This window comes from Tachysurus vachellii, chromosome 15 (genome assembly GCF_030014155.1).
Source record: "Tachysurus vachellii isolate PV-2020 chromosome 15, HZAU_Pvac_v1, whole genome shotgun sequence".
Taxonomy (NCBI): domain Eukaryota; kingdom Metazoa; phylum Chordata; class Actinopteri; order Siluriformes; family Bagridae; genus Tachysurus; species Tachysurus vachellii.
In genome coordinates this window covers 11,211,094-11,237,575 of record NC_083474.1, presented here as the reverse complement: position 1 = coordinate 11,237,575, position 26,482 = coordinate 11,211,094, and the positions used below count along the sequence as shown (strand labels likewise).

At 37.0% G+C, this 26,482-nt stretch overlaps 1 protein-coding gene across 2 annotated transcripts in view; it reads right to left on the bottom strand.

Moving 5' to 3' along the window:
- brip1 (BRCA1 interacting helicase 1) overlaps positions 1-19,290 on the bottom strand; it is a 48,792-nt gene extending 29,502 nt beyond the window's left edge. For both annotated transcript variants that reach the window (XM_060888093.1, XM_060888094.1), the window contains exons 1-14: positions 19,230-19,290; positions 17,795-17,911; positions 17,231-17,342; positions 15,489-15,683; positions 15,242-15,390; positions 14,695-14,820; positions 9,761-10,057; positions 7,869-8,090; positions 7,486-7,685; positions 6,991-7,123; positions 6,735-6,889; positions 5,824-5,992; positions 5,536-5,676; positions 4,897-5,058 (exon numbers count right to left, since the gene is read on the bottom strand). In XM_060888093.1, the coding sequence (XP_060744076.1) occupies positions 4,897-5,058; positions 5,536-5,676; positions 5,824-5,992; positions 6,735-6,889; positions 6,991-7,123; positions 7,486-7,685; positions 7,869-8,090; positions 9,761-10,057; positions 14,695-14,820; positions 15,242-15,390; positions 15,489-15,683; positions 17,231-17,342; positions 17,795-17,875 (2,142 nt within the window). In that variant the 5' untranslated portion in view covers positions 17,876-17,911; positions 19,230-19,290. The remainder of the gene's footprint in view (positions 1-4,896; positions 5,059-5,535; positions 5,677-5,823; positions 5,993-6,734; positions 6,890-6,990; positions 7,124-7,485; positions 7,686-7,868; positions 8,091-9,760; positions 10,058-14,694; positions 14,821-15,241; positions 15,391-15,488; positions 15,684-17,230; positions 17,343-17,794; positions 17,912-19,229) is intronic.
- Between the last annotated feature and the right edge of the window lie 7,192 nt (positions 19,291-26,482).

The following is a 26,482-nucleotide window of genomic DNA, read 5'->3' as shown; positions in this document are numbered from 1 at the left end:
TGGAATCCATGCGTGCTATAGGATGGAATATCAAGTCTACAACAGAGGTCCATGTGTGCTTCATTAGTAGCTATAGAAAAGAAAGCTAAAAAAGCTTATTTCTCCCACCTTCAGCTCTATGGTTTATTCTTGTGCTCTTGTATTTAGTGTTAAAAGAAATATGTACAGTGCAATACACTTAAAAAATTTAATTGTAGAAAATAAGAAAATGGACAAACATAAAAAGCCAATTTTCCCAAAACAAAGTGGCCTACTACAGGTGGAAGGAGTGGAACACAGAACTAAGGGCAGGGTGCAGATAGCAGTGGTTGTACCGTGATAAGTGCACGGTCTTCATGACTAATTCAGAGGTATTATCAGACAAGAGCAGTGTTCCCCCCCCCAAGGCCCAGAGCACAAAACAAAAAATAAAAATGTCAAACTACACACTTGGCTGATGGGCTGATGGTCAGATACGCAAACATGGCAGGAATGACCCCTGTGCCAGCCCTTGTTAAGAATCAGCAAAGAGCTATCTAAAAGACAGAGAATAACACAACAGCACAAAACAAGCTCTGAAGAGGGATTCAAATCTCTTAAAATTATTAAAACAAATAAAAACGTTTACCAAAAATGCTATGACACTACAAACCTATAGGAACTCAATCGGTGAGAATGGCCAGATTTTTTAAATGTTCAAATGCACACCTGAGAAGGCGAGAGGTGAGAGATCTGCACTTGGGTTTGCTTACTAAATGCACTTGAGTTTCAGCATATAAAATTCATAATGAAATGATGAAAATGTTAAAACAAGGTCAAGATGATATGTACAAAGTACATCATTAAATTTCTTCCCATTTTCCTAGCTATTTCAGTGGGCAAGATCATGAAATGATGTTGGCTTACTATGGATCTGAACATCTGGAATATCAGCAATGTCAAAGAAAAGTCATGTTTAGTGATTAGTTGAGACTGGAAAAATGCTGTACGTTCACTGTATTTGTTCACTGTATCAAAGCATCCAAAACCTGACAACGTGCCAGGGTAATTAAATAATGGCATGCAAAACCTTCCAATATATTCAGGTTTTTGTGTGCAGACTTCTCAGCTTCTTGCCTGGATCCTCCCTCATATGCTTATGTAATTATTAGTATTTTAATTTAGAAACTTTTTTAAAACAAAATTATTATGCAGTGATACAATCTGTAGACATACAGAGCTATTCTGACTGATTGCCTTCTAATGAATCCTAAAATAAAACATTTCTATCCTGATGGGGAGTGATCTTTTACAGCAGCAGTGTCCAATCTTATCCACAAAGGGCCGGTGTGGGTGCAGGTGCAGGCACACCGGCCCTTTCCTGATAAGATTGGACACCGCTGTTTTACAGGTTTCCCCATCCACTGAATGAAAGAACTCATGGACAATTTGATGAGAATGAAAACAATGCAAATCATATGACATGGCCTTCACCAGGTCTCATCAATTCAAAATCTATGAGAGAATTTGAAGCTATTTGTTAGGCAGTGCTCTCCATGACCATCATCAAAACACCAAATGTGGAAACATCTTAAAGAAAAATGTATATTTTGTATATAATGTAAAAATTTTCTTGTATAATCTATGCCAAGGCGCAATGAATAATGTTGTTGTATACAGCCTTCATTTGAGCCCATCCTTGTACGACAAGGATCATGGCTTTGATTGCATGTAGATAATTTTAGAACATGTTAGAGGTCAGCATCATTAAAGCCATCAAAACATAAGTAAAAAACAAAAGTAGGATGATGACTGCTTACAAAAATTGAACAACAGTGAATGAATAATTTATTCATTCAATAGGAAAACCATATGCATTACACAATACAGTACACTGGACAGAGTGATCCTGCTTTCCAAGGGCATGGGATAATGTAGTGGCACTTGTATGGACTGAATTGTGGTGTACTGACTCCGCCACCACCACTGTAAGCACTGTAAGCACTTTATCATCATTGCCACACTGATGTTTGGAAGGAGGCTGATCTTTTTTGCCAAACTATTAAATAATAGAAGCAGCTTGGTTGATGGGCATCATTAATGAAACACGCAGACCCTGGTGATGGCAGGCATAGACATATAGCAGATGTGAATAATTCAGTCGTCAAATATGACAGCGACAATTACGCAACTTCTGAAGTCGAGTGGCGCCTGTGCCACCTACTGACGAGCAGCTCTGCTCCTCTGAGCTGATGCAGAGTATGCCATTAGCACAAGGCCAACAGTCCCTGAGCTAAGAGCAGCAGATAAAGTGCAAGATCTGCTGGAGGATGGATCCGGATTTATCAAGTCAAGAGCATGGCTCCCTAATGCAGAGCTTCGAGAAAGGAAGTTATACACTTCAATTGGCATGATAGCTGCAGGCAAAATATTTACTCTGAAATACATGTGAAACCGAGTGACTCATGATAGCTTCAGAAGTGGACCATGTCGCTCAAAGCTTCCTCCTCTTGCTGCTGAGAAAGCATTAGGAGATTCTTGTGAGCATGATGTGGTAAACAGTCATGACTGGAGAGATTCAGTGCTGTTAGCTGTTAACGGAGCTCTGTGTCAGAGTTTACAGCTCATTTACAACTCAAGTGGGCAGCAGCTCCAGAAGCAAAGCCTGGCTTATTTCACTGTGATGAGACCAACTGTCTTGTCAGTCTTTCAGTTAAATACACATTAGAAATAGAGACAGAAATAATACCCAAATCTGTCTATTTAAAAAAAAAAACACTCACAATTGAATAACATTTTCATAATATTTAGGTGCTCAAGAGCAAAAATGTTTACATGAATTGAATGTTTAAGATGTCACACTCTGTTTCAGAATGCATGATATATAAAATAAATTAATTAATGCAAAATTAATTCATTTTGAAATACATCAACTATCATGCCCTGAAAGTGTTAATATTAATTAAATGTAATATTTTTCAACAGCAAAAACCACATTGTGTGTTATATAAAGCAAACAGAAAGCCATACTGGTTTTAGCTTGACAATGTGTTAGCTGAGTTGATATAAAAAATATTATTTAAATAAACTAGAAAAAATATCAAGAACAAGAAAAGTATCCAGAAAAAGAAAACATTAATTTAAATGGATATAAGCAAAAATTGACTAAAATGCATAAAAATGTAAAAGATTAATGTTATAAAATTAAGATATTGTTTTTTATTTTAGAAAACTTTTATGATTGACTCTTCTGTCTGTGGTAATCCAAAATGAACAATGTACTGATTTAATCCTGAGCATCAGTATGTGTTGATTTTACAAAATGTTCTGATCCAATCTACTGGTGCATTCTTCTATACCACATAAAGTGCCAATAAAAGCTCGAAGATTGTTTGCCTAGTTACTAAGTGGATGTCAGTATTGGATCAGCATTGCATTAACTAGCTCTGACATAGATATTGTTTTAAAATTGGAAAAACTAGGACTGGTGTGTACCTAAAAATGATTGCCTAAAAATTAAATCCCCTAAATAACTAAATTCCATTAAAATTCTATGGGATTTTCTATTTCACAATAAGAAACAGATATACAAAAAACACAGAACCCGATTTGGATGTGCATGATCTAACATTCTAAGTGTCCTAGGCACTATGTAAGTATGTGCTTATGCCTAAATTTGCCTGAGAGACACTGGGCAGCATGTGATGGGACCTGTAGGTCTCACAGGCTCTTAGCTCATTCACCCTGCAGTGCACTTTGACTTTGATAGGACAAAAGCTAAACGGATACAGGCTCCCGACACTCACTCCCCACCGGCACCAGGCGCCAGTATAGACGCATCTTCACACAGACAGCATGGCGACATCACCCCTAATGGCCCTTATCTTAATCTGCTTTAAAAGCATCTTGCGTTTCTCTGAGATCTTTTCACCTCTGCAAACCAACATTTAATAAGTGCCTCCCCCCTCAGTTGTTTCCAGTTTATTTCTCCTGTGGTTGAGCCAGACGATGAGGTGTACTGTGGTTTAATGGTATCAAAACTACTACAAACCACAGCTCTAGGAAGAGCAAGGTGAAGCATGTGTGTGTGTGTATCTGAATTGGTAAAGCAGTACACAGTAGAATATATATGCAACCCCCCCAACACACACACAAAGAGAGAGAGAGAGAGAGAGAGAGAGAGAGAGAGAGAGAGAGATCAGTTAAGAAGGCGTCTGGAAAAAAAAGACAGTCTAGGTTATTTCTCAAATGGGACTTTGAGGCTCCAGAACATCCAACATCTCAAAGGCTCAAAAGAATCCCCAGGCTGCTCAGTTTCTGATTAAATATTAATCTACATGGACAAGTCATGTATAATCGTTAAAAACATTCATAAATCTACACGATATCCAAACTTAAAATACAAAAACATGCACTCTAGCTTAACAAATAATGCAGGTCTGCAAATGGATACATTGCAGAAGGTCACTCATTTGTTTAGAGGAGTCATTGTAACAAGCAGTTTGAAAGAAAATCAATTATTCATAGCAAAGGAATACCAAACAAAGGAGAACAAAGTATTTATCAATGGAAGCCTATAAGTGAGCTCGTTAGTTGAAAGTTGATACAGGCAGAAAAAAATGCTGGTCTGTGCACTGTGGTTTGTATAGCGTCCATTATACCCTAGAATTGCCAATTAGAAGCTAAGTGGCAAAACAAAGCTTCACTGATATTTTCTACTGAATTTAAAACGAGTGCCTCGGTTGTCACTTCATGCGACGTGTCAAGAAGCCAGCGCAACCAGTATTTAAATTTGGAGCATATATTGTGGTCTCTAACACCTCCCAGTGGTAGGAGCACAAATAGCTACACATACAACACATCATATAATCAAAGAAAAATATTTCAAGATCTATTTCATGAGAAAAAATGAAGAGAGCATAGAGTCTCTCACTTTACCTTGTAGGACGGCAGGAAGCAGAGAACTCCTCGGCTCATCGTCTGGCACACTTTCAGCAGCAGTGCACCCACCTCATCCTGGAAGTTGAAGGTTTCTGCATGCTGGAATGTGGCACACAGTCTACGGCCCTGAGGACCTGCCCCAATGGTGCCAACCCATACCTGCAACAGTTCATGCCATAGTTACAAATACACAGCTAATATAGTTTGTTAATGTGCAAATGAAATAGAGAGGTCTAAATCTCTAGTATCTAATATCTAAAGGTTTAAATATCTATTTGTCAATCATCCTTAAAGTAAGAGACTAATATTACCTATAGATTATGCTTTATAAGTTATACAGACTGCTTTATTTTTCATAAAACTTACACACATGCAGTTATTATAAAATTACACTATATTATATGAAGTATAAGAGTTTCCACTTATTTATACTGAATTATTTTCTTTTATTATAATTATCACATGTGACCTTTTGCTTAAGGTAAAGTTCGTCTTCAGTCATCTCAGCAGATTCCACGTTTATTAAAGTATTTATTTGAGTGGCCACATTTACCTTCACTCAAGTCATATTTAATAACAGCATTTTCACTTGTGTACAATTTTCACAGGCTATATTACTCACTAGGTTGTACTAACCTGAGACTTACTGATGACATGGCTGGCCTCCAGCTGGATGGAGAACTTGAGGCCCAGCTCAGAAGAGAAGGACCCCATGGGTGAGAGGGTACCAGAAGTGAGCACTATACTATGAACCGCTGTGCTCAGATCAGAGAATGCCTGCCAGAACACACACATTATGTGTCATCTTGAACTGAATATACACTGGCCACTAATGATATAGACAATGATTCTTATTCCTGCACTGATTTTAAAAAATGTTTAAATAAACATTAGTGTTGCTGATGCTCAGGGTCAGGCACTCACAACTGCAGGGTTTAGGCACCAGAAGCTAAGTGTGTGCACAAGGGATTTAGTGCGGGCTGTCTGGCGGCGACGACGAGGCCGGGCAAAAAAACCCTGGACATCTGGCACATCCTCCTGGGTAGTCCAAACATAACTCTGCTGCAGAGCCACACGGTAGTCATCCGCAAATCTACGCACATGCACATATAAACAAGAACTCGGTATGCAGCATCTTCAAGTAAAAACAACTGCATCATCATTGCAGACTGCAACAAAGCTTTTACCAAGTTAAACATAGAAAAAGTGCTAAGAATAACACTGCCCCTTTGTCTGAAATCAGTGAAGGATCATTGATAATGTATATTTAACTTTCTCCAGTGATAGTGACAAGTGAAAATAAAAATTATTTGAAATAAACGTGATGAGAGTTCAAAAATTAATATTACTGCAATTAAACAAACTTGACAAATGTAATATTATAAGGATGGTAAACATGAATTAAGCATACTGTGATGACAGAACAAATATGACTGATCCCTTTTTTACTGAAAAACAATGATAGTACTGGTCACTTCTTGAAAAAAATGAATTTAACATTATAAAATATATGCACATTTTGTATTCTGCCTTCAGTGATGAGCACCTAAACATAAGGTTTTTTTATTCATCAATCTTTTTCTATACTGTGTCACATGTTCATATCCGAAACCGCCCAGTGACACACAGTGCTACAAAAAGTGCCAATAATTATAAGTTTGAGTAATTCCTGCAGTGGAAAAAGGTCAAACATTTAAAGTAAGTAAGAAAATGTAAGCCAGAAATATTATTTCAGGACCTACCAAAAACATATTTAAAAAAATGCATCCAGCAGAGAAATCATTTGAAGACAAAGTTTGTCCTATATGAGCTCAATTAATGTAAGGGATAATAACCTGCAGTTTTGTCGAAACAGGAAGCCCAACACCATAAAAAGGCTCTTGAGCACAGTCTGAGTTTTGGAGCTGATGGTGGGAACCTGTACAGTGTCCTCTCTCCCGTTCACCAGCCCAACCCGCTCTTCCTTCTCCAGCACTGCCTCAAAGTGCTTCTGTTCAACAAGCAAACACAAACACACACAAAAATAAATATTCCTTTCTGCATAGAGGAAGTGTAAGAAAACAATTAATATTAGCATGCAGAATGGGATACCTGAAGCACAGGAAACGTTTCGGCTGTTATACCAAGACCATGGAAAATGTCCAGAACTTCCTTCCCAGTCCACACCTTATAGGCAGTCTCATAATCTCTGTCTTGCAAATTATTGGAGCTTTCTTGTATCCAGCTGCATACAAATACCCATCAAAAACATAAAGGCACTACACAGAGATCTTAAGTGAATGAAGAATGATGTCCTAATTAGTCCTGCAATTAACATCCTGGTCTCATGAGATGATACACAAAAATGTGTCAATAGAAAACAAGTTGTTTCCACTCACTAATCGATAAAAGGATGCTTAATTAATTTCTCCATGATTCAATGTGCCCCATTACACCATTTTAAATATTTTCTTCCATTACTGTAGGCTCCATTTATCTCATTATATCAAGTTATATCCCGTACAAACCATCAGTCACTAGGGAGTTAGCACAGAGATCATATCTAGATTGTTCTACAGCCTATAAGAGCAAACAAGGACAATGTACTTGAGCAGGCTGCAGCAAAAGCCTAGAAGGGGCTCATGGTTGTTCTGGCGGATGTTATATTTCAACATCACTTCAAGGTCCTCACGAGCCTCCAGCAGCTGAGCCTGGTTTATTGTGAAGCTTGCAGACTCACGGGCACAATCCTCAATGTTATGAGCCTCATCCAGCACCACAATCTGCCCCTTTAGATTGATGTCCATCTGTGGGGATGATAGGAAATGTCATCTTCAGTAAAGATTAGAAAAAGCTAAATGGTATGTGAATAATCTGGTAAACACCACCCTTGCAATAAAAACTGACATGTTTATGAATGAGTCATTATGTCAAAATGAATGGATTAATAAATAAATGAGCCCCATGTTATGACTGGGAATAAAACTCACACTCTCCCGTATAAGAGGGTCCAGCAAGTAGTTGTATGGGCAAAAAACTATGCAAGCCTCCTGCATGAGCTCCCGGGCTGCATAGTAGGCACAGGAGCGCAGCTTACTGCCCAGACTGACCAGCTCTTCTATGTCCCAGGCCTGGTGCAGCCCATGCACCCACTGCAAAGTCCTTTGCTCCCGCATCTTATGCACATTGTGGTAGAATCTACATAACTGCCCCTGTTAACCAGAGGAAAAAGAGGAAAGAAAAAAAAACCCACGTTCACTGCTAAACTTTAATAAAATAATCCTTAGTTAAAATGGCAGGTCATTAAATCATCCCTAACATTAGACAGTGTATCCTCAAGTCTTTAACAAATTAGATGTTATGCAATTCATTGTTTTCACTTGTAACAATGACCACACTGTCACTGCTAAGAGGCAAGTATCGATTTCATAATTAGAGCAGGTGTCTTTCTTCTGGAGCATTAAAGGGGGCATCTGTTCATTGTGCCGGGACTCACTGGTGCCTGCAATAGCGATGAGAGGCTGACAGCAATTTCAACTGTATTATAGTCAAGGAGATTATCCCACAGAGGGAGAATGGGATTAACACTGCCTGGGCAGTGCCAGTTCACTGCAACTGTTATTTGCTTCTTATGGTGGTGGTGATAGCTGAGATGTGTGACCTCACAATAAATTCCTCAGAGAAGAATAAAAGAACCAAAAAGTGGGGTTGCAGTGGAGACCTGATTGGAAATGATGCAGAAAATAGTGTTATGGCTTATATACTCCTAAGAAGATTCATCACCTGTGCCATGGACTCTTCACAAAGTCAGAAAGCTGAGCAATAAGTATTTATACCCCAGGTTACCTGGTGGTGAGGAGGATAATAAAAATTCTCTTGTTAAATAGACAGCCTGTGAAGCACCTGACAAGTGTGCATTAACAAAAAGCTCTGTATGAGTGATTAGGGTCATTATCACCCACAACTGGTCTCCACAGCTCCAGTGACATGGATTTCACTCACAGACCCTTAAAGAGTAGGTTCATGTTACCAGGGCTGTAATACGAAGGCTACTAATCATCTTCCCATTACAACAACACCAAAGTGAAAAGTCTTGCCAAACTAGTGAACACTGACTATCCAGCCTGAAGGCCAGGGATGAACAAATGAACAATTGCTTCCTTTGCAAAGGTTCAACTTGGGGGTTCTATGGTATAATTAGTCATTACAGTATGACCACTGTTTGAGTATAACCTCATATAATCTCAGATGCCGGGCAAATCAAAGGTCCTGACCTGTATAAAATGAGAATATATTTAAATGGTGGCTCCCTAAAGTTTTAGAAAGCACAAGAATCAGTGTGGCCAGAACACCTTCAGTGATCCTTGTCATAGATTGGGCATGTCTCTGTTACTACAATGGAAAAAGGATGGAAAAAACACAATTTTTCCTAAATATATTCACTCAGTAGATGTTTTGATCATGTTGGAGGAGAGCTCTGGAATAGGTACATAGGTATTATACTGGGTTGAGAGCTAGTGAATGTGAAGGGCACATCAAATACTTTACATCTCCATGATTTACATCAAATAAACTCATTAGTGAGCCATAAGGCCCTGTGAACATAATTATCCTCAAAGTGACCACTCCCGTTTGAATAGAAAGATCATAGGATAGGGTTGAACAGCCAAAACAAATTTATTGATCTACATTGGCACTTCCCAATAAAGGAACAAGCAGACCTTCAGACTTAACAAGAGCATGTGAACCCATGAGCTGAACAAACTCTGTCAATGAAGCCTTTCATCTCTTTGAGCGTTCATGTGGTGACACATGAATAAAGACCCTGTGTTGAAAGCTGTAGTGATGTCAGATGCTATGACCTGGGCATTGGGTGACTCACATTCTTGCCCTCAAGCAGCTCCTTGCAGCGTTCATTGCGGTTGGCGTGGGGTACCACTTCAGGGTGGACACACGTATGGTCTCGGCTGGATAGGATGGTCATAGGCACGGTGGAATACAGCGTCCGCTTCAGCTCTCGTGCAATTTGGGTGATCTGTTTATGAGTGCGTGTGCCAAAGAAAATTTTGGGTACAGCTTTCTTTCCATTGCGTTCTTTGTCTTTGTCCTTGACTTTTCCACCTGCCTTCTGACCTTCTGCAAGGCTTGCACAAGCACATAGGGAACAAGGTACTAGAGACTATGGAGAGAAGAAAGGAAAACAAAATAAACCTCAGGGATTAAAATGAATAAAACTACAGGAGCAATGCTAGAGTTCATCTTAGCCAATTAGATGAATTGTTTTTTTTCATTTATGTAGACATATAGATAAACAAAATACATAAAAGGGAAACACTATCCTAAGTCAGGATCAGATGACTCCATCTGCAATGGAAAGTTTAGACCCCAGTATTGTTCAAGATGCTGCTCCGTGACTGGATATTGTTAATTATAGCTTTCACATACAAGAACCTGCCAGCTAGTGAAACTGATCCTAAGCAGTGTATGAACTCATTTGTATACGAACACATTTAGTAACACAACACGGACATCATGCAGCATGTGCTACAACACCACATATATTGTATATAGATGTGTGGTTATATATACACTCACCATCCACTAATACACATATATATATATACACACAATTACCAGCAATTCATTCACCTTAATAACAGTCAAGTCTCAACTGTGCAATAAATAAAATCATGTAGATACAGGCCAAGATCAATCCAATCAAAGTGTTAGAATGGGGGAGAGAGAGATCTCAGTGATCTACATGACTGAGCATGGCATGCTTGCTGGTACCAGATGGTACTCAGATTTGCAGCCAAACACAAAAAATACACAGTGAGCTGAAAAGTCAAAGACATATGGTACCTGGATGAGCTGACAGGATGTCTATGGTAACTCCAATAAACACTTTTTACAAACATGGTGACCAGAAATGCATATCAGAATGCTTAACACAGCAAACACTGAGAAAGGTGGACAAGAACAAGTATATGAGACTACAGTGGGCACAGGCTCACCAAAAAAAATGAAAATTGGATAAACATCAACAAATCTTTTTCCATCCTTCGAATATCCAGTTTCAGCAAGCAAATCTGCAAATACACAGACCTGCATTTTTCAACAGTTCAGGTGGCTGAATTGAGGTATAATGGGGTAAGGAAAGTTTTCTTGGCAAACACAAAATACCAAATGAACATCATCTGAGTACTGCTGCTGAACACATTCTTCCCTTAATGGACACGTTTTACCCTTCTCATAAGGGCAACCTCCTATATGATAACGTGCCATGTATCAAAGCACAAATCTCAAAATATTTATTCAAATATTTCCATAACCTTTGGCGGTCTTGTTTCAATGGAAAATAAATGTTATGGAAACTAAAATCTGCTATATCGTATGGAAACAGTAAGAATAGAAAGAAAAACTTGGGTGTTTGCATGGTGATTTAAAAATTGAATATTTAATTAGGATCAGGTCTGTCTTAAAGTTTTCACTATATATGACATGCATCACAAGATTAATAACAGTAGCACCAATACAAAGACTAACTATAGACGCAATGCTTATTTTATCCCATGTTTAAAGATAAATATTACAAAATTATCTTCTCAGAAATTAATAAAATGGATTTTAGCATATACACGTTACTCTAAGTTGATGAAGCCTAGCTCCAATGGATGGACTGAAAAGAAAAAAATGCCTGGATGAAGATAAGGTTTCAGGATAGTTGGAGGAGTTTCACACCAGCGCTCCACTTGTCTCAGTTCCTTGGATCATCTTACCTGCTGCTGCCACATTCAATAGCCCAGTCCAAGTACCCTGCCTCCTGTGCTTTATAATTACTTATTCAACGAATGATGGAGGGAGGGCTGCTTGTGAATGGTAGGCCTTGTCAGCGGCAGTGCAGGAAACAGCTGACACAAGAGTATCCGTTACACGAATGCTGCCACAGTTTCGGCCCCTCTCGCCACTGGGCAGCAAAAAACACCCCTGGTATGCAGATAACAGCCTCCGTTGGCTGGACCTGCCACTATGGACACATTCACGCTGCATTATTTCACCATGGGGGCCCTGATATCATCTCAGAGCTCTCCCTCGGCTCAATCCAGTCCACGCTATCAAACATAGAAAAGCCTTGTGCGGGAGCGTCAACCTTAGCATGTCGTCTCAGCTGGGGTCACCAGGGGCAAGCTGACCTGAACAGCTCACTGATCTACAGTATAAAGCAGAATATGCTAGAGAGAATTTGATGTATAATAGATTGTCTCTTTAAGACTGAAAAGGTCTCAGGTATACAGCTAGATAATGTGTATGTCAGTCACAAAATTAAAGAGAAGTGTAGGAAAGATTTTTTAAGGAAGTGCTTCTGCTACAACCGAAAGAGATAACATCAATGATCATCTAGTCCAAAATATATCCTAAAGAAAATTCTTAAAAGATTTTTAAAAATTCTAACGAATCAGGCTTAAAGAGAGGTGTTTGGGCTTAAAATAAATGTATAATGGGCTTGTTCAGCCAAACAGTACATTCACTGTGTTTTTCTAGAGAGGTGCAAGGCGAGCCCTGTGTCCTGTTAGAGCTCTGTGTTTGAGATCCTAAGGTAGATTGTCCTCACCCCACAATGACTCTGTGATGGAATGTGCAGGCCTGCATTTCAACAGGTGAGCTCTGAGAGCTTGACACTCAAGTCCCCCCCTCTTCAAAAACTCCTTCAGTAAGAGACATTGAAAAGAAGACAGAGTGAGAAAAAGCCTTCATAAAAAGTCTTCACGGGTCTTCACTCCCCCATCACGGCTGCCCCTGGAGCCCTCAGCGATCCCCCCAGCCAGCCAATCTCTAGAGACACAAAGCACCTGTTTATCCCTTGAGCGCAGTAACCAGCGAGTGAACCCCATTCAATATTTATCCCAGGCTTTCACAGTTCACTGCCAAGCAAGGCAAACCTCTTAATTAAACTGGAGCTTGCTTCAAAGGGCCCATTGAAGATGTCAGTCAGCACTGGCGGGGGCTACGCACGGTGTCAGATGAGGAATGAAAACCCAAATCAAACTCCGCCCTCTTAAACCCACCCATGAGGGCTAGGTCTCCACCTTCTGCAACAGTCAACCAATCTCTAGGTAAGTGGAACACAAGTCACTCAGTCCCTTCTAACTATGATACACGCAACAGGTTCTCCAGTGTCACAGACAGACACCAAGACAGACTCCTCTAATGGTAGAGCATTACATTTTCTAAGAAGTTCTATGCAGAGAAAAAACACCTGTACATACTTATTCATGTAATTATCCAGTCAGCCAGTCACATGGCATCAAAATTCAATTCATAAAAACATGGACCACCTCAACCAACAGAATAGGGCAATTTTGGTGCCAGACTGGCTGGTTGAGTATTTCTATAACTGCTGATGTAGGATTTTCGCACAAGTCTCCAATAGTGCAATACTCGCATGATGCAATCATGTTAACATGGACCAGAATTTCCAAAAATATTTCCAGCGTCCTGTGGAATCCAGACCAAAGAAAATTGAGGCTGAGGCTACAGTCTCTATCTGCATGATCACTCAGTTACGTGGGTCTGTACTAACTGAAATAAAACAATATTATGAATGATGCACAGCATACACAATGTATCTTTTCAAATACTCTGTATGTCAAGTCTCAACCTGGATTTTTCTTTCAAAAAGAGTGGGTTCACTCATTCACCACAATTCAAGTTGATTTAACACAAGAAAAATATTTGCCTTGCACAAACTGCTAACAAAATTAGTTTAGGATTGTATCACTTAGATAGATAGCCAGTGAGCTTTTGCTTTGCCTTTATTTAGAAATTTTGTAGTCAGAAAAAAGTGCAAAACCAGTAAAAGAACAAATGGGTTCCTTATTTGCTTGACATAATGTTGTGACAGATTATGTGATAAATGTGACAAGTGGAATGTTGCAGTTACTGAGCTGTTATTTAATTAGGCTTTGTTAAAGTATTATTTGAGATTTGAAATGCTAGAGAAATATTTATTTAAATAAATATTTTTGGTATTTATTGTATTTCAAATAGTCCAATTAATGAAATAAATAATACATAGATTAACTTATTATCTAAATAACTGCTAGTTGTAATCCTTCTCTTAATAAAGTCCGATTGTTCTTTAAAACTCTGTAAAAAGGGTCAGAAACAACTAGTTGTGTCCAACTAATCTGCAGAAAACACGCAACACAAAGCACTTTAAAATAGTGTAGTGTGTTCAGATTCTGGTTGAAGAGCAATCATATGCAAGCTCTTATACCAAATTCTCTGCTGCCACCCAGTGGCCAAGCGTCAATCCATCAAAACAAAATACATAGTAGAATAACAAAGGACAATGTCCAGTTCCTTACTGCATGCCTTTATTTGTAGAACACTTAAATAAATATGAATGCCAATTACACAGATAATTCCAGTACAGCAAACCTAGAAATGAAGTTTTCGGTTCTTACTGCAAGCTTCTAAGTCATATTAAATGTCACAAGAATAATGGAAAAATGCTGTAAGATTATTTATATACCAAAAACCTCTTTTTACATGGCATTGCAGGATCAGAATTAAGTAAAGTAAGATCTGTAGTAAAATTTGATCAAATAGTGACCCTGAGCTTTAGTCCAAGAACCACATTAATACCAATACTTTACACTGCATTAGCTCATCTCTTATTATAAATATAGTGCTTATGCTCTCTAAACGTTTTGATATACAACATGTAGTTGACATGAACAATTAAACCCTCGGACACTCTATATGTAAGCATTACACTATGGCTTAAAGGTTAAACAGTTTCCATATACTCACACAGCTTTCAGCAGGTGGCAGGCTACCTTCAGCTGTGGCCTGAGCCCTACGATTAGCCCTTTCCTCTTCCTCCTCCTCATCATCATCGAATATCACACCTTTTTCAAGACATCTTCGCTTCCTGCTCTGCTGAACACCACATGATTGACAAATCATTATTAAGTCAGGATATGCTTTGACATAAATGGTTCATAATCACTGAATAATGTGCTGTAAATCACAGAAACCAAACAAATGCAAAGCATGAGCAAATACAGTAGTGTTTTAAAAATATATATATACGCTAATTTACATCAGTTAATAGCTTTTAAACTGGACCATGTCATATTTTATTATAAAAGGTAAAAAATAAAAGATATAAAAAGGGTCAAATCTAAGAAAAACATTTCCAGTACTGAAATAGTTAAAACTGTGTTTATGTTAGCATTAACGCTAATATAATTACCAATGTCTGAATTTTGTATTTGGGATTAAGTTTAATCTGATTCAGGGTGATTAAAAAAACAAACAGCTAAGATCTACAGGATTCATTCATTTACATTCCTACCCTCTGATCAGCAGCAAGTGCCCGAATGCGCTTTTTATCAGGCTTAAAGTCTTCGTCACTTGGTTCTTCCTGTTTAGTAAGGGAAGCCTGAAATTTCTCAGAAAGCCTGGATGATAGTGTGGATCTCTTCGGTGGATTTTCCTCCAATGCTAGTAAGAAGAAAACTCATGACATTTAATCATGTCTATGACTTGGGTAAGAAAAAGGCAGACCAGAGACTGAGCCACTGATTCCGGAGCACGCTAACCTCTTGAAGGTGTATTGACTTGGGCAGTAGAGTCTTCTCCAGTGAGGTCAATCACAGCTGGTTTAGAGGCTGTAGTGCTGAAGAAAGTGGACGAGCAATGAGTTCTGCTGTGGCACACACACTGACATGGGGTAGTAACATCACATGGCTTTTTTACATCACAAGAAGTGCTTCCTCCATCCTGGTCAGGCTTAGCTTTAAGGAATAGAGAGGGTACATAAGACAGAACATAACATCCCAGTGCATTCACATTATTCTAGGTTTAGGTCCAATAAAATACATTTTAATAAACATAGTAAACAAGTGATAATAAATGAACCTCCATTCAAAATTTAAAACTATATAAAAGAAATGTCTTACAGATATAACAAACATTGAACAATACATTCACTCATTTATCTTCACTAAGCTTTCTATCCAGGTCAGGTTTCAGTGGACCTGGAGCTTATCCCATTGAGAGTGTAGTGAGAATATACCTTCAATGTTTAGTAAGTGGAAACTGGAAAACCTAGAGGAAATTGGGGACTGTGGCACTATTAGGATTGCAAAGGGGCGGAAAGTTTCCAGTAAATTTCCGGAAACTTTCCACGGGGAACTTAATCTGAGGAATTTTGGAAATATTCCAAATTGGAAACTTTATGGGAATTTATGGAAATTTACGGGAATTTATAGGAAGTTACAGGAATTTCTGGAAATTATTTGGAAATATAGGGAAATTTATATAAACTATATCATATACAAACATAAATAAACATTTTGTTTGGTCATAAGCAGACATGCATGCAAGGTAATACAAATTTTAAAAATGACGTCTTGACTGATTTAATTGTAAGTAGAACTTTATTTGATTCTTTCATTGAGTAACACAAAAGCATAATAAACATTATTATGCTTGTAATAAACATAATAAACTTAATAATTGTAATATATACAAATATATACATATATAACATATTTCCCTATGATTGCTGTAAAATGAAAGCATCACCACCCTTGCCCTTCTAAAAAAGTCCCAATCAAAATGTAAAATGAAGCATTTTTTCTCATGTGAGTGTGTGGGGGAGGGTCATCAAATTATCTGTGAATGTGGTAACACTTTTAATTTACTGCTTATTAAGAGTTAGCAAGGTAGTTATTAAGTTTGGGTATTGGGTACAATTAAGAATAGAATACAGGATACCTGTAGAATAAGGTAATGCAGAATAAGGCATTAATATGTGCTTAATAAGTACTAATAAATAGCCAATAATCTATTAATAGTCATGCTAATAAGCATAGTTAAATAACTAGTTAAATGACCCTAAAATAAAGTGTTACTGTTACTGCATGTTATAGAAGAATGCAAGTACATGCAGGTGGTTTGGCCTCAATGGCCCTCCAGTAAGCAGTGTGCTGTGTGCTAGTGCCCGAGGAATGCAGGGTACAAATTCAACTTAAATTGCATTAAATCTTGTTGTTTTAAACACAATTATGCTGCAAGATTTTTTTTAACATTTAAGTTCCTTGTTATAGGCAACTCTGCATTTTAAAAAAATTCCCAGTTTATTTCCATATATTCCCGTTAATTCCCATTAATTCCCATGGAAAGTATCCAGCCTTGAAAATTCCCAGAATTTTGCAACCCTAGGCACTATTGCATCACTGTGATGAACAATAACAATGGTTTGCATGTCAATATTCTGTCAGGCAAAATAACGCATTTGTGACAGGCCTATATTTTTGTGTCCAGTGCCAAATCTTACCGTACTGTGCCTGCTGCCATGCCAACGCTGAGCAGAGCAGTGCAAGGCTCTTTCCACTGCCAGTAGGGCTTTCCAGTAAACAGTGCTGCCCATGGTTCAGGCCACGGACAATCTGAGAGAGAAACACATATGGTGTCAGCTTATTTATGACATTTAAAAATGATACAGAATATGAAAAAACTGTGATAAAATGTTGGAACAATATTCAAATGAACATACATGCACTGACCATTTTATTATAATAAACTTTCCTATACTTACATATTCATTCATTCATGCAATAATCAAATCAACCAATCGTGTACAACTTCAGGTAATGTTCACAACCATCACAATGGGAAAAATGATTGTTGGTGCTAGAGTGGCTGGTATGAGTATTTTTATAACTGCTAAACTCACACAAATATATCTCTAAAGTTTATTGCAGAATAGTGCAATAAAAAAAAAGCAGACAGAAGCATTTATGTGGATGTGTTTTGAAGCCCTACCCAGCATTAATATGGTATTCTAAATAAAGTGCTCAGTGAGTGTATAATTAACTCTTTAGTGAATCATAAAACTTACAGAGTTCATCATGGCAAGTTGAGAGGGATATGCTTTGCAGGGGAAGTTTATCTTCACTCCTCCGATGGTGTACTCGGCCATGCTGAGTGAGTCTGCGTGTGTGGCTACCGTGAGACACTGAAAAATACAAATATTTTATTAACTTCGATGAGAGTGGAACACAATGGCACCCAACTGGTGACATCTTTTATTAAGTAAGTAAGAAAAGTAAGTAAGTAAGTATGTAAAGGCAATAAGTAAGTAAGTAAAGAAAGAAAGAAAGAAAGAAAGAAAGAAAGAAAGAAAGAAAAGTAAGTAAGTAAAGAAAGAAAGAAAAAAAGAGAAAGAAAAGTAAGTAAGTAAAGTAAGTAAAGAAAGAAAGAAAGAAAAGTAAGTAAGTAAGTAAATATGTAAAGGCAATAAGTAAGTAAGTAAAGAAAGAAAGAAAGAAAGAAAGAAAGAAAGAAAGAAAAGTAAGTAAGTAAAGAAAGAAAGAAAAAAAGAGAAAGAAAAGTAAGTAAGTAAAGTAAGTAAAGAAAGAAAGAAAGAAAAGTAAGTAAGTAAGTAAATATGTAAAGGCAATAAGTAAGTAAGTAAAGAAAGAAAGAAAGAAAGAAAGAAAGAAAGAAAAGTAAGTAAGTAAAGAAAGAAAGAAAAGTAAGTAAGTAAAGTAAGTAAAGAAAGAAAGAAAGAAAAGTAAGTAAGTAAGTAAAGCTAGTAAAGAAAGAAAGAAAAGTAAGTAAAGTAAGTAAGTAAGTGAGTAAAGCTAGTAAAGAAAGAAAGAAAAGTAAGTAAGTAAAGAAAGAAAGAAAAGTAAGTAAAGTAAGTAAGTAAGTGAGAAAAAAGTGAAAGTGTTAGTTTAATATTAATAAGGTCTGATCTCTGGGTTCTAGTTCATTATATTATAGTTCAATATTATAGTTAAGACTACAGATGTTTACATAAAAACACTGATTACTTACTTATTAATTTCTGTATCCTATCTATTTCAAAGAATATCATGTTTATGTTGCTCAAGTTTGTTAAGTTAAAAACAATTCTTTCATATAAAATCCGGGTAATAAAGGACACATAACTGCTTTATAATTAACAACTAAACAAAACAGATGCTGTATTAATGTTATGTCGTGGTCACGCATTAGAGTATCATTCACATGAGTTAATAAACCGTAGCTACTCATTAATGTAACGTTAAAATGTGAATTTAATCGGCATTAACAGCAACAACATTCACTAACACCATGTAGTTTGTGGCGTTTTATAGTAACCGTTTATTAAACCTGATGCTAGTTCGCTAATCAGCTGCATTAAGCAAACACAAAATCTTAAGTCCACTGTTCTGTGGTATGTGACAACACACTTAAAGACATAAAAATGACAAAGGGGCCATCTTGTGTATTTGTCCCTGCTTTAAAAATCAATACATTCAGTTAAAGTGATCTTTTAGCGAACTCACCACACTATAAACACATCCAAAGTTAATTATATTCCCGCCAGGCAATGAACACAGACCCAACTTCCGGTTCTCGACCAAATAACTGATCTACGAATCATATTCACGAACATATCCGGTTCGCGATGCGTTAACAATCAGTGAAACGGCGGGAACTTTGAGACTTTATATCTTCAGGCTCGAGGATTTATTTTCCTTCAAAATAAAATCAATTTTTTTTCCTATGCTCAAATTAATTATCCAGTGTAAACATTGTTTCTATTATTTATTTATTTTTTTTGAAAATAAATTGAATTATTTCATGAAAAGCTTTGTATTGTATTCAGTTTGAGGATTGTTAACTATAAATATACATCAGGATCTTATTTACAAAGCTTAAGGTACTTAAGCAACCTTTAGAGTTGGAACAGAGGGATACACTTAAAAGCTCAGTTTGTGCTCTGGAAATGTTGACCACTAACATGACCAGTGTTCTGGGAACATTTATTTTTGGTTCCTGAATGGTCCAGGGCTTTCTTTACAGAAATATAACATCCATGTTTTAGTGTGTATTATTTTTCAGAGAATATTTCCTGAACATTTAAAACAGATTCAGCTTTATTGTTATTGTGCAGTGTACATGTACTGTACCAAGCAAATGAAATGAAGCCTGCAGAAGTGCAAATAGCGATTATATAAATATTAGATAAACAAGTTCAAGTATTTACTGTAAATGTATAGTGAAAGATTTTGGTCAAGCGTAGTATTTATAAAATGTATGTATATACATATCTCTTTTATGCTAATTCCAGCATACCTGGCCACAACTCCAAGAATACATGACATCAATGCCCAGCTACAAGTGCCAAGACCATCATCACACACTCCAGTCAGAAGCCATGGATGATTAACAAGGTGCGTGTGCTGGAGAAGAACAGAGACTTCACCATCAGAGCAGGTAACAAGGTGACCCTAAGAATAGTGAGGGTCAAACTGTCCTGGGCCATCAGAGAGGCAAAGCATGCACATGTCCAGAGAATCCACAGCCACTTCCAGGCCAGCGATGACACCTGCCACATGTGGCAGGTTATCCAAGATGTCAGTAACTACTGGACAACTTCACCTGCTTGTGACAGTGCTGCCTCCCTTACAGATGTGCTGAATTAATTTAATGTTCTATTTGATGTGCAGAACAATTTGGCAATGAGGAAGACCACCTACAATCAAGTATTTTGTCTATCCATGGCTGATGTGAGGAAAATTTCATGCAAAGTGCAAATTTTATGCCTTCCTCTTACCTGGCAGCTCTGTCTCCAACATTCGTCTACCAATATAACCACCTCCCTCCTCTGCACATGTCCAAACCATCTCAATCTAGCCTCTCTGACCTTGTCCCCAAAACAGCCAACCAGTGATGTTCCTCTGATATGCTTGTTCCTAATCATGTCCATCCTCGTCACTGCTAAAGAGAATCTCAACAACCTCATCTCTGCTACCGCCATCTCTGCCTTGCGCTAACCTATACAGCAAAGCTGGTCTCACTACAGTCTTGTACACCTTTCCTTTGATGCTGACACTCTTCTGTCACAAAACATAAATGAGCTACATATAATCCATTAAATATGTAGTAAAGTAACAGAGCTCTCAGAGTTGAGATCAGAATTGGGGTTGTAAGGATTAGAGTGGCACCTGCCTCCCAGCTAGGGTTGCAAATTTCTGGGAATTTTCAAGGCTGGAAACTTTCTATGGGAATTAACGGGAATATATGGGAATTAACAGGAATATATGGAAACAAACTGGGAATTTAAAAAAAAAAACAGAGTTGACTATAACAAGGAACTTAAATGTAGTTAAAAAAATCTTGCAGCATAATTTTGTTTAAAACAACAAGATTTAATGCAATTTAAGTTGAATTTGTACCCTGCATTCCTCGGTCACTTGCACACAGCACACTGCTTAGTGGAGGGCCATTGAGGCCACACCCTCTGTGTGTACTTGCATTATTCCATAACATGCACAGTAACACTTTATTTTAGGGTCATTTAACTAGTTGCTTATTAGTAGCAATATTAATAGAATATTGGCTATTTATTAGTACTAATTAAGCACATGTTATTGCCTTATTCTGCATTATCTTATTCTACATTCTTATTTGTACCCAATACCAAAACTTAATAACTAAGTTACCACATGCACAGATATTTTGATGGCCCCCCACTAATATTTTCCAGGCCTTGACTACCACAGAATAATAATGGTTATTATGCTTTTGTGTTACTCAATGAAAGACTCAATTAAAGTTCTACTTAAAATTAAATCAGTCAAGATGTAATTTTTAAAATTTGTATTAGCTTGCATGCATGCCTTCTTATGACCAAACAAAATGTTTACTTATGTTTGTAAATGATATAGTTTATATAAATAAGCTTATTTTATAAGTTAAGCTTATTTTGATCTATGTTTATTTCTCTCTTACTAGCCAAAACTGATTGTGCCAGAATTTGGTTAATTTTGTATTATATGGATATTAAGTTTATTTTGATTTCTGTTTATTTCTCTCTTACTAGCCAAAAATAATTTGGCCAATTCATTATACAGCCATATGTGGGATTTGAACTTGGGTCTTTCCAGTCAGAGTCCAATGTCCTAACCATTACACCAGTTGGATAATTCTTCAGTCTATGGCTATTAAGTTTATTTTGATCTATGTTTATTTCTCTCTTACTAGCCAAAAAGAATTTTGCCAACTCATTATACAGCCACATGTGGAATTGGAACTTGGGTCTTTCCGGTCAGAGTCCAATGGCCTAACCATTACACCAGTTGGTTAATTTGTTAGTCTATGGCTATTAAGTTTATTTTGATCTATGTTTATTTCTCTCTTACTAGCCAAAAATAATTTTGCCAATTCTTTATACAGCCATACGTGTAATTTAAACTTGGGTCTTTCCAGTCAGAGTCCAATGTCCTAACCATGACACCATTTGGTTAATTCTGTAGCGTATGGATATTAAGTTTATTTTGATCTATGTTTATTTCTCTCTTACTAGCCAAAAAGAATTTTGCCAATTCATTACACAGCTATATGTGGAATTTGAACCTGGGTCTTTCCGGTCAGAGTCCAATGTCCTAACCATTACACCATTTGGATAAATCTGTATTGTATGGATATTAAGTTTATTTTGATTTATGTTTATTTCTCTCTTTCTAGCCAAAAAGAATCTTGCCAATTCATTATGCAGCCAAATGTGGAATTTGAACTTGGGTCTTTTTGGTCAGAGTCCAATGTCCTAACCATTACACCAGTTGGTTAATTCTTTTGTCGATGGCTATTAAGTTTATTTTGATCTATGTTTATTCCTCGCTTACTAGCCAAAAACAGTTGCGCCATTTCATTATACAGCCATATGTGGAATTTGAACTTGGGTCTTTCCGGTGAGAGTGCAAAGTCCTAACCGTTACACCATTTGGTTAATTTCGTATTACATGGATATTAAGTTTATTTTGATTTATGTTTATTTCTCTCTTACTAGCCAAAAAGAATCTTGCCAATTCATTATACAGCCATATGTGGAATTTGAACTTGGGTCTTTCCAGTCAGAGTCCAATGTCCTAACCATTACACCAGATAGATATTTATTTAGTTGATGGCTATTAAGTTTATTTTGATCTATGTTTATTTCTCTCTTACTAGCCAAAAAGAATTCTGTCATTTCATTATACAGCCATATGTGGAATTTGAACTTGGGTCTTTCCAGTTAGAGTCCAATGTCCTAACCATTATACCATTCGGATAAATCTGTATTGTATGGATATTAAGTTTATTTTGATCTATGTTTATTTCTCTCTTACTAGCCTAAAGGAATTTTGCCATTTCATTATGCAGCCTTGAGGAGGAATCAAACTTCGGTTTTTGTGGTCAGAGTCCTAACAATTACACCAGTTTGTTGCTTCTTTAGTCAATGGCTATTAAGTTTATTTTGATCTGTGTTTTTTTCTCTCTCTTCATAGCCTAAAGGAATTTTCCCATATGGGATATGAACTTGGGTCTTTCCGGTCAGAGTCCAATGTCTTAACTATTACACCAGTTGGTTACTTCTTTAGGACCACAGCATCCCTCTGATAGCATTTCTTCTATATTCAGAGCTTATATAGAACTTAGCATGAAACATACAAGACCGTACAAATTTAGTGCACTCCCTAAGTCCCTGAACCACCACTAACCTCCATCTCAGCCTCTTCTAAACCCCCTCTAACTATCATCCACACCACTGTACAGTTTGTTAATGCATTTATACCATAGCATGTATCAAGATGCAATTTTACTATTACATGTTAAGTTATTCTCACAAGTGATTACAGCATGTTGTTCAACTAATTAATTTACAGAAGAGACCTTGGAGCTAACACACGATGAGGAAATAATTTCTACGGTCTTCTATGTTTCATGCTAAGTTCTATATCAGCTCTGAATATAGAAGAAATGCTATCAGAGGGATGCTGTGGTCAGACAGAAAGAAGGATTTTATGTACCAGGTATATACCAGGTTTAATAATAAAACACAACACTTTTTGCATGGTGCTCAATTTATGGTAATATTTTCATGAAAAAACACAGTAATTTGCAAAAGTCTACAACAAACCATTTTGCATTTACAAATTCATATCAAACTGCTTCTACTTTTATAGTTACTGTTAAATATGTGATACTGTTACATATGTGACATTACTGTACATTAAACATACTTTTTTCATTGTTTTTTGGAAAACCGGTAGCAGATGTGGTTGCCTGAGATTTACTTTTAAACAGTATTGCTGTGCTCTATATCAGTATTTTACTATAACTACAGCAATCGTATCGTGAAATACTGGCAAAAAGAATGTGTGTATGTGTGTGTTTGTCCAGTGAGCTAAAATAAATGAAAAGGGGAGGGGAAAAAAAAGAAATATGAAGAGTCCTCTTTGTGCGTGATACCTGTCTACCATCTGCTTAATTTTTGTCAAACCCGTGAGAGTGTAATAATAATCAAAACATATGTTAATAAGAGCTATTGTAAACAATCTTGATAATTTAACGCATACATCTCAAACACTCATAAAACGGAGTGGAGAGGGAGAGCAGCACCAAGTCCCTAGGACTGCATATCTCCAGTGTTGTAATGTAACGGAGTACAAATACTTCGTTACTGTACTTAAGTAGAAATTCCACGTATCTGTACTTTACTTCTCTATTTAAATTTATGTCAACTTTCACTTTTACTCTACTACATTATCTAGATAAAATGTATACTTTTACTCCGTTATATTTCCACTAAGCATCTTCGTTACTCGTTACTACAAACTAAAATCAGAAGAAATGTGTGCAACTGCAATAAGGGAGGTTTGGCGAATCACTGCTCCTAGATTGCATTACGCTCTACACGCTGTACGGAGAAGCACAGGCACGCGCAGCGCGCACGCGCAGTCAGAGCTAGAGCCACAAAGAAGCCAACCAAAAGCAGTGAAACTTCACTATTCTTATTACCAGAGTTGATAGCACAAACAAAATATTAATGCAAACAATCCATTCAATACTAAATAAAAATAACATTTATTGATTTGGTCTTTGTCTTGTGAGCATTCATTGGACACACTGTTTGTAGAGAATGCACACATACAGGAACTGATTTGATTCAAGGCTGGCATCATGCATAAAATTTTGGTGTCCACTTTTAGCATTTAATAATACCATAACTTTTGGCTTACTATGTAGTCATATAATATATAATATAAAACTCTTCTTGTTTCGTGTCCTGTAATTCATTATATTTGGGTCTTCCTCAGTCATCCATTGCATGCTTACAGATGGTACACAATGCAGCTGCGAGACTCTTGACCGGGGCAAAGAAAACAGATCACATTACACCAATTCTAGCCTCTCTTCATTGGCTTCCTGTCTATTTTAGAATTCAATTTAAAATCTTGTTGTTTGTTTTTAAAGCTCTTAATGGTCAAGCCCCATCTTATCTCACAGATCATCTTATTCCTTCTACATCCATCAGATCTCTAAGATCTGCTGATAGAGCTCTCTTGGTTGTCCCTCGTTCATGCTTAAAAACGAAGGGTGATAGGGCTTTTTCTATTGCGGCCCCCCGTCTCTGGAACGAACTTCCACTGGACATTTGCCTTGCACCTTCCAGTACAACTTTTAAAGTGAAGTTGAAAACATATTTTTATTCCCAGGCATTTTAATCGGATTTTGTCTATGTTCTATTGTTTTATTGTATCATCTGTTTTGTTTATTTTATGTTTAGTTTTTGACTTTGTTCAGCACTTTGGTCAGCTCTGCTGTGATAAATGTGCTATATAAATAAACTTTACTTACTTTACTTACTTACTTTTAAATTCTCACTGAGCGCTAAAACCCCTAAAGATGAAATCCTAGAACCGCCCCTGCTCTTATGCCTACCGAAAATCACTGAAATTTTACTTTTTACTTTTACTTCAAATACTTAAGTACATTAAATATCAGAAAATTACTTTTGATACTTAAGTACAGTATATATCAGATACTTTAAGACTTTTACTTGAGTAATATTCTAAAAGGTAACTTTCACTTCTACCAAAGTCTTTTTCTAGTACGATACTTGTACTTTTACTCAAGTATTGTTTCTAGTACTTTATACAACACTGCATATCTCTGAGGACCTCTCCTGGATGACAAACACCACATCGCAGTCCAAGAAAGCACAGTCACGCCTCGACTTCCTCCGCAAACTGAGAAAAGGAAGAGTCCTACCTCCCATCATGTGCTCCTTCTACCGGGTTTTACTGTGAAATACTGACAGAACCTGTAAAATTATTTTCTTCAAATTAACAACAATTAAAATCCAACTTGCTACAGAGGCATTAAATATAGGTGTGGAGAGAGGACATGGTAAGGACCGTGAGAGAGAGAAAGCTGAACAGCACAGGTCAAACTTTTAGGACTCTCAAAATAATCTGAACATATTACTTCCACCTATTACCAACAAACTACCTAATTTAATACATACATACAACTCAATTAAAAATAACATACATATTACAAAACTTGTTTTTGTATTTAGCTTCCAAACTTTGGAATAGAATTCCTGACAGTGTTCGGGCTCAGACACACTTTCCCAGTTTAAATGTAGATTAAAGTCATATCTCATACTGCTCATAGTCTGGTGCTCTAGTACATTTGATCAAATGCACATTATCATCTAGTGCTTGTTATTTTTATGAACAGCAGCTACGCTAATTCCTCTCCTCTG